At 28.7% G+C, this 15591-nt stretch overlaps 2 protein-coding genes across 2 annotated transcripts; one reads left to right on the top strand and one right to left on the bottom strand.

Moving 5' to 3' along the window:
* The first annotated feature begins 3253 nt into the window (after positions 1 to 3253).
* Positions 3254 to 7509, top strand: LOC124932716. The gene is made up of 7 exons (XM_047473384.1): positions 3254 to 3657; positions 4165 to 4307; positions 4390 to 4661; positions 5799 to 5953; positions 6027 to 6289; positions 6467 to 6529; positions 7178 to 7509. Exons 1-7 carry the CDS (start codon positions 3393 to 3395, stop codon positions 7415 to 7417), a joined length of 1401 nt encoding a protein of 466 aa, XP_047329340.1. The 5' UTR covers positions 3254 to 3392; the 3' UTR covers positions 7418 to 7509.
* A 275-nt stretch (positions 7510 to 7784) lies between these two features.
* LOC124932717 (TLC domain-containing protein 5-like) lies at positions 7785 to 9550 on the bottom strand. Its single transcript, XM_047473385.1, has 5 exons — positions 9324 to 9550; positions 9102 to 9242; positions 8914 to 9033; positions 8727 to 8822; positions 7785 to 8014 (listed from the first exon to the last, which is right to left on the bottom strand). The coding sequence occupies exons 1-5, from the start codon at positions 9543 to 9545 to the stop codon at positions 7895 to 7897; spliced, it is 699 nt and encodes a 232-aa protein (XP_047329341.1). The 5' UTR covers positions 9546 to 9550; the 3' UTR covers positions 7785 to 7894.
* Positions 9551 to 15591: the final 6041 nt, after the last annotated feature.

Here is a 15591-nt window from a genome sequence, read left to right as displayed (position 1 = left end):
TCTAGATTGGAAAATCTTGAGAAGGGGTCTGCATCAAGTAAAGAAGATGTCTCTTCCATTTTTTTCACTCAAAAGGAAACTAAAAAAACATTGAAGCGAAATACATACAAAGTCAACCTCCTCCATACTCAGTACAAGAAGCTGAAAAAGAACTTCTTTCAACGATTGTCGGATCATCTTGTCGAATCAAAGAATTTCAACCTAGATATTCACCAAGAGACAAGAACCATAATTGAACTTATTCAGTCACAAGTAATGAAGATGTCTAATTCGTTAAGAAGGGCAGAGGTTAAGTGATTAGAGCAGGTTGACCCCATTGTAAGTCAATTTCAAGCTGAAGAAGAAACTGCTGCTGAGAAAGAAATAGCTCTTATTGTTGTCAACTCGGATAATGTTAAAAAGGGGGAAGGAAGCAAAAGGGGGGATCAACTTCTGCTCGAGAAACTCGATCTAAACGAAAAGTTACTGAGGAAGGCGGAGGCAGTTGTGCACCAGACATAAGATGCCAAGGTCGTGGAGGCGACAGAGGAGGTGGCAATGGAGGTCGAGTGATTAGTCGATTCCAGAACCTCTTAACTGAAGAATCAATTCCCCAAAGCGGCGCAGATCTAAGAGTAAAAAGGGAAGGACACTAAATCTTTCTCTTTGTGTTTTTCTTTGTTTTTGTACTTTAAAATTATGTTTAAAGACCTTGGTGAATTACTTTGATCTTAATCTTATTTGATGGGGGTTTATTTTGCTTGATAAAGGTTGCATATTTTTAACATCTTCAAAAAGGGAAATTGTTGGGAAAAATTAAAACAAAGTAAAGAAAAGAGTTAATTAAGTAAGAAATAATTAACTTGAAATATAAATTAACAAGAAGCTAAGATCTACAATATTATCTTAACAACGTAATTTTGATGATGTTTAAATAGAATAAAGCTAAGTTGTCTATTTGTTTGTGCAAGTGCATATATAAGACTATGCTACTTTAGACGTAGTCTAAATTAGACTTTCTTAGACGTCAAACGTAGTTAGACGGGTACGTAATTTTTAAAGTTTAATTAGTAATATAACAATAATTCTAAATTTTGATCTCAACTAATCTAACATATTATATTATTCTTTAGTTTATTTAATCTTAATACTCTATGTCGATACATCAGGATAAACTAAAGTTACAAAAAAATATATCAGAATTGACAGTAAAGAACTGTTCATGAAGTCGATTTTAAAAGTTTTCTCAATCTTGAATCTGAATTTGGATATTTGATTAAGTGATAATGTCCGAATGTCTAATTCAGAGTTTAGATCTTTCAAACCTATATAATATTGTTAGAGTGTTTTTGAAAGTGAACTGTCTTTTATCTTCAGTTGTGTGCATTAGTACACGTGCAAATATACAGATAAAAATATAAATAATATATTATTTATCTATAAATAGTTTAAATAAAATTAATATTATTTAAATTTATTAATTTAAAATTAGTTTTAATTTGTAAAAATTAAGTTTAATCTAAAATTTAATGTTAACATATATTTTAAAATTTATTAAATGTCTAAAATTAAAAAAAAAATTATGAATTTTTAAAACACTTAAAAAATTGTAAATTTCTTTTTAATAAGAATCAAGTCAACATCATTTATTTTGTTAGTTATTAAAGATCGATCTAGAAATTTTACTTAAAATTGTTTCATACATTTTGTTTTATCTAAAGTAATATTAGACGTGCTTTACACTATTACCGACCTCTTATCCATTACTGTGACATTTTTTATTATCATTTTGACAAACTAACCACAATTCACATCTCATATCGTGATCTCACACACTTTCACACACATATTTACTCTCGTCAAATCAACCACCATTCTTAATTGACCTCTCATATCATGAGCTCACATTTTTCACGTCTTTTATCACACTCGATAAACCAACTACCAATCTCAATCGACCTTTAGTATCGTGAGCTCACATATTTTCACATTTCGGTTAATCAAAATTTCATTCATATTATTTTTAACCATCGATATCTCCTTTATTATCGGTTTCTTATCTCCACAAATCTCACCTCTCATTATTTTTACTCTTACCGTGACCTCTTTTACCACAGATCAACCTCATATCTTGTGACTCACATTTTTTCATATTCCTATTTATCCACTTGAAAAATCACCCACAAATCTCAAACAACCTTTAATCTCGTGACCTCGCACACTTTTATAATTCGATTAATCAACATCTCATTTATATATTTTAATCACTAATATCTTATTTATTACCATCCTCTTTTATATTACCGCGACCTCTTTTTTTACCCCCACTTCGGTAAATTAACCATCAAATCTCAATCGATATCTCATCTCGTGATCTCGCACACTTTCACACACCTCTTATTCTCGTCAAACCAATATCAATCCTTCAATCGACCTCTCATATTGTGACTAACACTTTTTCATATGTCTCTTTGTTTCCTCGATAAATAACTCATCAATCACAATCGACCTTTAATCTCATGTACTTACACACTTTTATATTACGATCAATTAACATCTCATTTATATATTAATCACTAATATCTCATTTGTTACCAACCTCTTAAATTATTCCCCACTTCTGGCAAACCAACTACTAAATCGCAATCGACATCCCATCTTATCTCATGACCTTACACACACCTCTTATCCTACGTGAAACCAAACATCAATCTCCCCAATCGACTTCTCATCTAAATTTGGTGTTGAATTTAGAATATAAAGTCTTATTAGATTAGTTTGTTAAAATGTTGCAATTGTTTTTATTAGGTTGGAAGTTTGAAACATACATATAATATTTTTAATTTTATTTTTAACCGTTTTCAAGTTTATGGGCAGGTCAACCCACCCACAATCTGACCAAAGTATCCATTTACTCTTACATATATATTCAACCGCGTTTATCAAATTTGGTATTAAATTTAGAATATAAAGTTTTATTAGCTTAGTTGGTTAAATGGTTGCACTTGTTTGGTTAGTTTGCAAGTTTGAAACATACCTATAACATTTTTAATTTCGACTCAAACATCCATTTACTCTCTCACATGTGACATATATATCAAAATTAACCATAAACTCTCGTTCCCGAAAAAAAAAACAAATTCAAACTTTATATATATATATAGTTATGGGTTGATATTTAAATAAACATTTATTTAATATATAATTAGTTTCCAAATATTGGTCATACACATAATATTTCTTTTATATTTGAGATCTTGGTGGCAACTGTTCATAATTTCACTTTGAATACAGGGAAGCTTCATCGATCCATTCCTAATAGCTTAAATCATAGTATAAAACCTTCAGTATTCTACAATCGAAACTCAGAAGAAGCTCAAAATTAAGAATTTAGTAGAGATTGACAGAGAGGAATGGCTAAGCAATCGACGACGACGGTGTGGATATTATTGAAGAAGAAATGGCCGGCTCTGGTGATCGTCTCGCTCTTCTCTCTTGCAACCGTCATCCTTTTCTTTTCAACTTCCTCTCATTCTTGTGTAACTCAACGCTGCTACGAAGATAACATTGAAAATCGGATTTGGATGACATCTAAGCAGATCGACAGCTTGCCGAATCCGCTCAATTTCATGAAATCGAAGCTCGTTCTCTTGGTCTCTCACGAGCTTTCACTTTCTGGTACAATTCATCTCTCTCTCTCTCGCTCGCTAAGGTTTGAAGTACAGTTCACTTAAACTTGCAGGCATAGTATTTGATTAGGTGTTCATGTTGATAATCGTTTTCCTTAAGTATTAGGTTTAGCTACAGCCTACAGGTCAAGTAGAACTCGTACAATGTATATAGAAAATGCAGTATAACCTATTTGAAAACTGTTCTAGCAAAATCACAATCAAATTAAAAATTGACCAAGTTATAATTGAAAATTATTATTATTTGGTATAAGGCTGTTCAATGAATCTTGATCCATATTATATTATAGTGTGATTTTTGGCTTCTTTGGTATCAATCATGATTCAGAATATATTTCATTTGGTATCCAACATTGATTTTTACAGATCTTGTTCTTAGTGTTCTTAGATCATGTTCAATATAGTTGCCCTATTGTGTTTTAAGATCATTGAATCATAGACACTGTTGGAATATCATGTTTTAATAAAGTTGACAGTAAGAATACTACTTTGTTAGGTGGGCCTCTATTACTTATGGAGCTAGCTTTTTTATTACGTGGAGTTGGGGCAAATGTGGTTTGGATTACAAACCAGAAACCAACTGACCTTGACCAAGTGATTTACAGTTTAGAACACAAAATGCTTGACCGAGGAGTGCAGGTACTAACAGAAACCTGATTCTGATTCTGTCAAATTGATTGTTATTTCCTTCATATTGCTATGATGGTTTGAACTCTATTAGGTGTTCTCTGCCAAAAGTCAAGAAGCGATTGATATATCACTGAGAGCTGATCTTGTCGTTTTAAATACTGCTGTTGCTGGGAAGTGGTTGGATGCTGTTGTCAAGGAAAATGTTCCTCGTGTACTTCCAAAGGTCTTGTGGTGGATTCACGAAATGCGAGGGCATTACTTTAAACTGGAGTATGTAAAGCACCTCCCTTTTGTTGCAGGTGCCATGATTGACTCACATGTAACTGCGGAATATTGGAAGAATCGGACTCGAGATCGTCTAGGGTATGTTTGATAATTCAATTTTAGTTATAGTAAAATAAATACACATTCCTTCTACAGTGAAGAGAATGTCATTATCAATGATCAGTTTGTTTTATATTATTTTCACGAGAAGTGAACAGCCAAATTCTCCAGATCTGACCTTGTTTGAACCAAAAAAACATCTAATCCACCGGATATAGGGTTGATAGATCTTACTTAGGGATAATAGTAGGAACATTTATTAGTCCGTGGGTCTACTTGTTACAAAAGGCGAACATCCCCATTCCAAAACATTCACATAGGTCCTCAGACAGACATAAAAAAACCGATCTATTAGGCTGGATTGGTATTTAGCCAAATGACCGAACTAACCTGATCCGTGATCACTCCTACTTTGTTGATTGTGTTCAAAATATATTAATATTAGGATGGTCAAATTAATTTTTGCAATACAAACCAATTTGAAACTATTGAAGCAAAGAACATTTAGTCATTTATGTTTTTAGCTAATATTGACTTTTGTTACTTTCTGTTTGTTTCAGGTTTAAAAATGAGCACGCTCATTAATAAATAAATAAAAAATAGGCTTGGTATTCTTCTTGAGTTACTAGGGGTTTGTTGCATTTGTTCAACCCCTTTAATTGCTTTTATTCAATTAGAAAACTTCATTAATCTTTTAGTGTCTATATCTTGCTATATATTCAATCACAAAACTTTATTTTAAACACTCATCTTATATTACTATTTGTTTTTTTTAAAAGGTCAACTTTTATTAAAAAGAGCGCAAGATGCTCTTATATTACTATTTGTTAGTACTGATAAACTTGATTTCGATGATGTCTTTCTAACGAAACAGAGTTTGTTAAATTGGATGACTTATTCGAATTTGTTATTTGGGTGGTGTCCCACTTGATTTTATTTAATTAATTAGTTTAAATGTTAAGTCAACCCTATATCTGAAACATATGATAGGGTCTTGACAGTGCAAAAACGAATTTATTAGGTCCAAATTGATTTTTAGCCAAATAAGTGAACCAATCCTTATCTGTAATCACCTCTAGTTTTCTGTTTCCCAATATTCAGAATGCCTTAATGTTGTTGAATTACTGAAGCTATGATTTAGTTAGTTTCTTAACGAAACATTTTTTTGTTATGCAGAATTAGTATGCCAAAAACGTACGTGGTGCACCTTGGAAATAGCCAAGACTTGATGGATGTAGCCGAAAACATAGTAGCAAAAAGAGTTTTACGCGAACATGTGAGAGAGTCCCTTGGAGTGCAAAATGATGATCTAATCTTTGCAGTTATCAATAGTAATGCTCTTATTACTCCATTAACCTTCTAGCTAATACAATAATTGATCAACTGTACTATTGATAACTTCAGGTGTTTCCCGTGGAAAAGGTCAAGATCTATTTCTACGCTCCTTCGCTGAAAGCCTGAGGATTATTCAAGATAAGAAAGTGAAAGTACCCGCAATTCATGCATTAATAGTGGGAAGTGATCTGAATGCACAGACTAAATTCGAAACCGAGTTAAGAAATTTTGTTGCTGAGAAGAAAATGGAGGGTCGTGTTCACTTTGTCAACAAAACATTGAATGTTTATCCTTATTTGGCCTCCATTGATGTTCTTGTTCAAAACTCTCAGGTATTGGAACTGTCATTTATTCATTATTAGCCTCCTTTAGGGTAAAACACTAATTTAAAATAAAAATAGTAAACTAGACGGGTGGGAGTATCCTATTCATTTCCTTGGATTTAATTCAATGTAATTTGTTGAGTTACATTGGTTTTTCAACTTGTATTCTTTGTGGAATAATTGCAGGCTCGAGGAGAGTGTTTTGGGAGGATAACAATTGAAGCTATGGCCTTTCGACTGCCTGTGCTGGTAAGACCATCTATTCATGTTCCTGGAATTTTCAATGAAGTCGAATTTTTTTTCCAAAAACTTTTCAGTATGCAACCGAAAATGTCATCAATTGTAACTGCTCATTTGGACTGATCTTTTTATTTGGAAATTTCTACCTTGGCAAGTTGCCTAAATTAATAAAAAAAAATCAATAAAAAAAAGAAAAGTGAACAAAATTTAAGTTAAGTTTGTTGTAAGCAACTCTAGAAGTTTCAAAAGATTGTTCTTGTCCAAATCAGCATGACGAGTTTTATGGGTCTATATGGAAAAATCTACGAGAAATCATCAATTAATTTTTGAGTTTATGTTTAATGAAGCTTTGTTTTCAAACATGATCAGACAGAGAAATGATGTTTCCATACTACTACTAACAAGCCCTCGGTCTTCAGTAGTCCAATCCCCTCCCAAAAAAAATAAAAATTTATTATATTTTTATTTTACATTGTTTTATTGAATGAGCAATTTAGTTTATTGGTATGATTCTTACTTTTTGTTCAAAATGGTATGAATTCGAATTTTGAAATGCCTATAAATTTTGTTGTATTACGAAAAATAAATAAATTTGAGATATGTCTAAGGTAGTCCAATCTTCTGGGCCTGCACTGACTACTGTTACTACCTTATTAGGGAACATCAGCAGGAGGAACGACAGAGATTGTGATAAACGGAAAGACTGGAATGTTACACCCAGTGGGAAAAGATGGTGTGTATCCACTTGCAGAGAATATCGTCGAATTGGCGACGATAGTAGAGAAGAGATTGAAAATGGGGGAAATGGGATATGATCTTGTAAAGGAAGTATTTACAGAACATCACATGTCGGAAAGGATCGCTTCTGTTCTCAAGGATGTTCTCCACAAACCCTAAAGAAGGCCATGTAAGTTTCTTCACCATCTCTCAATTGGTTTAATTATTTTCTTTTGTCAATTCATATGATATAATACATATTATCTTGCCCTCACATCACATGCTAAGGTTTAATTTGTCAAATTTTTAGTTGTTAACACTTGTATCTTTATGTGATAGAGTTCAACTAATCATAAATTTGAAAATATTTTCTATAGTTGGATTTGAGTTTGGATAAGAAAACATCGAACATACTATGTTTTCTAGTTCAGATACAGACTCAGATTTAACTCAAAGTTATTTCCAAATATTGAAGTGTTTTAGAAAATTCAAACTATCTTATCTATATCAACATAATTTGATTAATTTTAGGATTTCAAGTTGTCTTAGAACACCCTTATAATATCTAAACACGAAATTTTGCAGTTATACATTTTATACAATCTTAAACCTTGAGAGAATAGAATAAGAATACAGAAAGAAAGATTAAATCATGTCTCATTGTTTATGAGCTTTAGTAGAACCCAAAGAACCAAACCTAGACAATTTGTATTTCATCATCTTCACAATCTTGTAGAACCAGAATACACTTACCAGCTCCAATCCCAGGGCCATAGCCTGAAAAACCACAATAATTAATAATGATACTAATAATTTTTAAAATTTTAAAATATTAATGATATTTTGATCATTTAATGCAATAATTCATTTTTTTATAAAATTGTTAATCCAGACCAAACAAGTCTCAAGACTGGAGTTGGTGGGTCATTACTGAGATAGTAGATTATTTATATTAAATTATTAAAATATATTTTTTTATTTAATATTTAAATCTTTAAGAAATAAAGTATTAAATAACTCGAGATCCTCTTCCATATTAAATATTCTTTCAACATCAAATGATTGAATTCACCACTTAAAATATTTTTATTTTTATTTCAGAAAATTTAAATATAAAAGAAACATTTTAATAATTTAAAAAAAAATACCAATTAAAATAGATTTTGATTTATTAATCTTTAAATAATCTATATCTCAAATCAGCTCTTAGAGATGACCATTCACCATGAACACAATATATCATATTATTTATAATTTAATTTTAAATTTTATTTGTATTTGTTTATGTTCCTAATAAAGGATATGATATATAAAAACCCATATAAATTCCCCTTCCCTAAACTGATAATTATAAATATAGATGAACATATCCCTAAAGATAGGATCTGGGATGGACCCCCACCCATTATGATAAATCCTTACTAAGTAGTAATTAAGTTAATTATAAAATGATTTGATTAATTAATTAATGTAATGAAAGTACATATACCTTTATAAGAAGGGGATTGTTAGCAGAAAGAGTAAGATAAGTAAGATATGGCCCTCCCACCATCCTAGCCACAGTGAAAATAACAGCAAACGAAACCTAAACAACAAGATGACAAAACATTAAACAAGATTAAGATATTAAGGATTGATTAGTGATGATTTAGATTTTCCTAATTGAACAAACATACATCAGCAGCTAAATTCAGGATAGTGTCCTTATAACCAAGTTCTTTAAGTAACTCTCTTAAGTGAAGAAATGGACTTGACATCTCTGTTATCAGTAATGCAGCAACCATTTCAGACCCACACTGAAAAAAACACAAACACAAGGACATGAGTTCTTGCGTTTTACCATTGAGTTATGATAATATGTTACCCTTTTGTAGATGAGACCAGTTGCGAATCCAACAATGCTAACGAAATGGTGAATGAAACTGTCTAACTTTAGAACATTGCTGTATTGACAACAAAAAAGATCATAGATCATGTAAGACAAACTCATTGCTAGAGTCTTCATCTGCAAAAGTTATTCACAAGATCAATCCAGTTAATATGATTCTTGTTCTTGGTGATTCTTGATTCTAAATTTATAATATACCTGGATGGGGGATGATTTTGAAGCCAAAGGGCATACAGGGCAATTCCAATCTTGAATGGAGAAACAAGAAATGGCTACGGCTAATAATGCGTGGATTATTGAAACGCAACGGTTACAGAAATCCAATGATCGTTTTGGGTATAAGATCTTTTTCATTACAATAAATAAACATGACCATGAAATCAATCCATACATAATTATCCTAATTATGTAATCTTCCATCTCCTTTCTCTTCTCTTCTTCTTCTTCTTCTCTCTTATTCTTGATGATTCTAATTTCTAAAAATTGAAATGGATCTGGGTTTCTCCGCCTAAAGGCTGGAGATGATGAGTGATATATATATATGAAAAAAATATAATTAGGCAAAATGAGAATTTAATATTGTAATTCAAAGGGACAAGTGCATGTCCCTTTATTGTGAGGTACAACTGCATTAATTTTAAGTTGTATTTTGTCATTAATGTACATGTAGTTAGGTGAATGTTGTTAGCTATTTCAATTTGGGGATTAATTTTTGTATTATATATTTATGCTCTCAAATTTGTTTACCTAAATAATTGATATTTTTTAATAACATAAATTTATTTTTAAATTGTCACTTAGTTAGGTTTCAAACAAGACCTAGTAGCACCCTTTTGATTGAGTTTATTGTAATAAAATGGTTGATTTTGAGAATTGTGATATTTTCTTTTTGTTGATAAAGAGATATTAATATAATTTATTTATTTTTTAAATATATTATATTTTAAAATCTTGTTTAATTAATTGAATGATGTGATATTGTGATTTATAAGAGGATAAATGAAGTAATGTTTTGAGTATGGTTAATTTTTTTTTAATAAACTTAGAGCTTGTTTTTATTTATTTATTTATTTTTATAATATTGATGAATTATTATAATATTTTTATATTTAAAATAAAAATTATAAATAAAAAATATTTAGATTTTAGTTGGTGAATTGAGGGATTTTGAATGGTCAAAAAGAAATAGGATGAGATGAATGAGTTTTCAATAAAAAGAAATTATATAAAAAAAAAAGAAATGTTAAACAGTTCTTAAAAAAGTTGAAAATAGTTTTTTTTTTTTAAGGTTCTTTTAAATTTTAAAAAAAAAAAGCAATCACATTTAACTTTTAAACTAGTTAACTTATTAATTGAAATATAAAATTATTTTAATTTTAAATATAGAATAATATTTTAATAAATTTTAAATAACCTAGTTATGTTATTAAATAATATATTTCCTTTAAATAAAAAATATTCAAGATTCCGTTATGGACTTACAAAAAAAAAAATAATTTATCATATAAAGGATAATGATGTATTGGGGAAATGGTGACAAAATACTTTAATAAAGAGAATTTTGAAACTTGAAAAAGCTCATAAAAAGAGATATTGGCCAAATATGCACGTCTATGTATAATACGTTGTTGTTGTTGTGGTTATTTTGAGTGTGACATATAGATCATTTTGTTTTATGATATATTTTTAATTCGAATAACAATAAGATGGTATGTTTTAACATATTTATTATAAGGCATTGTTACCATTTGGTTGTAGAGATTTTTTTAAGTGATTCTTGTGACACGAATAAATTAATTTGGTGCACTAAAATGACACCATGTTGCACTCTTCATTTATTTTGATTTATCCTATAAAATAATTATTTTTTTGTGAAGGTGATATAGGGTGACATCAAATCTGTACAACTGAGTCTTAAAATGAAGTTAAGTGGAAATGAGTAACTCTAACCGAACTCCAGAATACACTAACTGATCTTAATTCAAACCCATTTTCAGTGTTTGATATTCTCTTCCATTTTCAGCTTTCAATTTTCGATATCCTCTCTCTAGATCGAGACTCATATTTGCGTTTTAAAAAAAATGAAACGGAAAATTATGACCTAAATATATTTAGGTCCTTGTTATATTTTCAAATTTATATTTAAGTCCTCTAATTTATAAATTATATAAATATTATATAATTTTTTTTAATTTTTTTAATTTTTATATTTTACATTAATACATAATAATTTTACAAATTGATATTTTTATAAGTATATAAATAATTTTATTAATAATGAATATTTTTTAATAATCTTATTAATAATGAATATTTTTTATAATTTTATTATACTTTAATTTTAATATATATATATATATATATATATATATATATATATATATATATATAATTATAAAAATTATAAAATACATTCACATTAAAAAATTTATAAATTTATCCCATTGAAAAAAATATTAAAACTATTATTTAATAACACTTTAACATAGCAAATTATGAAACAAACAACCAATATTTAATAATTCGATGAATCAATTCATCCAATATTATTGAAATATTTAGGATTTAAAATATTATTTATACAATATTATTACCATCTGGACTTGAATTTAGGATATTGAATAAATAATATTTTTGTTCTATCTAAAAGTTATAAAAGATTAATCAAATTTAATATAAATAATAGAATGAGAAACAAAAATTACATCAGGTAAAATGTGGATACTTACTATATCTTCATATGAAGCACCGTTTTGATGCATATTTTTTTACTGCTTTTACATGTAATCTTTTAGTTACTTTTTCGATTGTTTGAATTCATGTTTTCATAGATCTTTTGGTGCGAACCTCTCAATGCTCAAGTTTTTCTTCATTGAACGATTATTCTGTACATGACCAAAATCGATCAGATGATTGGTACACTCCAAGTTGTGTCTTTAAAAAAATTCATATAAACTCAACATAAAAGAATAACTCCGTCGAGGTTATATGAAGTTGATCGGATCAACATTCTTATAACAAGTTAGATATGATAGAGATTTATTTTAGAGAATAAAAGATGTTGTAAATCTTATTTACAGCATCATATTTTGTTTTATAGTGAAAATTTTTCCACTTTCACACCTCTAAATTTTTTGAATTGAAATGACCATTCACCACAAAGATTTTCACATCTCTCAATTTTCTGAATTGAAATGATTACAAAGATTCTCATATCTCTCAATTTTCTGAATTGAAATGATCCACACATTGTCTAACCAAATCCAATTCTCTCTCAATATGTTCAAATCCGATTCGTGCGGATTCTTCCCCCAACTAACGAAGAGATCTTGGCGGAATTGCCACATATGAAATTTGATTCTTCGTCGCCGTAGTAAATAGGAGAGAAAATCGAATATCTTTCTTCCTCTTTCTTTACAAAAGAAAAAAAGGAGTAAACTGTGACACGCTCACTAAAAAAAACCCTTTATGGCAAAGCATTTATTAAAAAAAATAGATAAGCTTAACACAAAAGCGGAACTGTTGCGGGTCAAGGGCTGCTTCTCCTTCTTCAAACTCCGATTCGTATTTTTCATAGAGAAATCTCTGATCAAGGATCATTCATTACAAAGATTCTCATATCTCTCAATTTTCTGAATTGAAATGACCATTCACCACAAAAATTCTCATATCTCTCAATTTTCTGAATTGAAATGACCATTCACTCCAAAACAATTACATCTCTCAATTTTTTAAATTTAAATGACCATTCACCATAAAAATTCTCACACCTCTCAATTTTTTAAATTGAATTGACACATATTTAACCAAAAAACCAATTTTAAACCCAAGCACCACCTCCAACCAAAAAACTCGTTTTGATGTAAATGTTACATCAAATAGTAATTTTTTTCCAACTAAAAACTCATTCTTCAAAAGAATATTCTAATAATATTATTTCTCACATCAAACTTTTATAACTTTTAATATCACTAATATATTTTACATTGTTTCAAATTACATCACAATATTATTTTAATTTTGTGTTTAAATTAGTTATAAAATAGTAAATTGTATATAAAAAATTTATAAATAAAAATTCATTAAAATATACAAAACTACAATACACAAGCTAAAAAATACACTTGACAACAAAAATACACTTGAGATTGAAATAAAAAAATTATTAGTACAAATTTTTTTTTCAATGTATTTTGAAGTGCAATGTAATCATCTTTATTTTTTATTTTTTTTATATCGAGATATGAAATCTTCAAATCGAGTATTTTCATCTATTACCATTTAAACTTCGGTGGTAGTGTTTCCAACTTAATCTCAATTGGTACACTTAGATCATGTTCATCCTCCACAATCATGTTATGCAAAATTATGCATGTAGTTATTATATCATGAAGCACTTCTTTTTTCTAATAACGCAATGGTCCTGCTATAATGTCAAAACGTGCCTAAAGAATTCTAAATACACGTTCAACATCTTTTCTACAAGCTTCAAGTTTCATTGCGAAATATATTTTTTTAACCACGTGACTCATGAATTGTTTGCACAATGGTAGACCATTTTGGATATATGTTATCAACTAAATAATAACCCATGTTATATTATTCCTTGAATCACATAATGAGCTAAAGGAGCGATACCTTGAGTTAGATCCGAGAAAAGATGAGTGACTCTAATACGTTGATATCATTGTTGGTGTAATTTTGTAACATTATAAAATATATGGGTGATATTAAAAATTTATAAAAGTTGATGTAAGGAAGAATATTATAAGAATATTCTTTTTGGTTTGAGAATGAGTTTTTTGATTGAAAAATAATTAATGTTTGATTGATATTTACATTAAAATGAGTTTGAAAATGAGTTTTTCGATTGGAGATTGTGCATGGGTTTTTGGTTGTAGATTGGTCATTTCAATTTAAAAAATTGAGAGATATCAGAATCTTTGTGGTGAATGGTCATTTCAATTCAGAAAATTGAGAGATGTGAGATTTTTTTATAGTAAATGGTCATTTCAATTCAGAAAATTGAGAGATTTGAGAATCTTTGTTATTAATGGTCATTTCAATTCAGAAAATTGAGAGATGTGAGAATTTTTGTATCGAATGGTCATTTCAATTCAGAAAATTAAGAGGTGTGAAAGTGGAAGATTTTTCACTATAAAACAAGATATGAGATTTACAACGTCCTTTATTCTCTAGAATAAATTTTTATCATATCTAATTTACTGTAAGAATGTCGATCTGATCAGTTTCATATAACCACAATATGAAGATATTCTTTTATGTCGAATCTATATGGAAATTTCTCAAGACCCAATTTTTGGGGTTTACCAATCATCTGATCGATTTTGGTCACATATAGAATAATCATTTAATGAAGAAAAACTTGAGCATGGGAAGGTTCACACCAAAAGATCTATGCAAGCACGAATTTAAACAATCGAGAAAGCAATTAAAATATTACATGCATACATAAAAGTAATAAAAAATATGCATGAAAACGGTACTTCAAATGAAAATATAGTAAGTATCCACATTTTATATAATGTAATTTTTGTGTCTCACTTTATTATTTTTATTGAATTTGATTAATCATTTTATAATAACTTTAGATGTATAGAACAAAAATATTATTAATACTCCTAAATTCAAGTCTGAATAGAAATGCGATCATATTTGAGATATTATTTAAAAATTTTGAGAAATTTAAAGATGATAATTATAAGGTCAAAAATAAAAACAAGTATTTGGTCAATATCTCTTATATCTCTTATTGGAGTTAGAAAACTAACTCCTGAGTCAATGAGACAAGTATCTTCAAGTATTTTTTTTTATTTTTATTTGGACGACTCGGTTATTTAGTGAAGAAAGTCAAACTAAAAAGGGATCATCAACATCGTGTAGGAACCGAACAATAAACTTCTTACAAAAGACCAATTTTTATAATTATAGTTATAATTATTATTATATATATTAAAATAAAATTATTAAAAATATTTATTATTAATAAATTTATTTATATGCTTATAAAAACATCAAATTATTATATGTAAAATATAATAAAATAATGAAATATAAAATAATTATATATATAATATTTATATAATTTATAAATTAAAAGACTTAAATATAAATTTGGAAATAGAACAGGGACCTAAACATATTTTGGTCATATCGGGAGAGAAGATGGAAAACTCAAAATAAGTTTGAGTGTGAAGATATGTTACAGTTGATATCACTAGGTTACAGATTTTTTATTTCTTCGTGGTCATTTTTGTAAAACATTATTGAGTGACGTGAGGTCATTTTTACAAACATTATTGCGTTACGCGATGTTATTTTTACAAACATTATCCTGTCATTAGATGGTGTATTTTTGCAAGATTTATGGGCGCTTGTCATTTTCTCAAATAAAGGCATTATTAATGTCATTTCATCCAATTTCTCAACTAAAATACCGATCATT

The sequence above is a fragment of the Impatiens glandulifera genome, chromosome 3, assembly GCF_907164915.1.
Source record: "Impatiens glandulifera chromosome 3, dImpGla2.1, whole genome shotgun sequence".
NCBI classification, from domain to species: Eukaryota; Viridiplantae; Streptophyta; class Magnoliopsida; order Ericales; family Balsaminaceae; genus Impatiens; species Impatiens glandulifera.
Note: the sequence above shows the minus strand (reverse complement) of the source record. Positions and strands in the feature narration are given on the sequence as shown.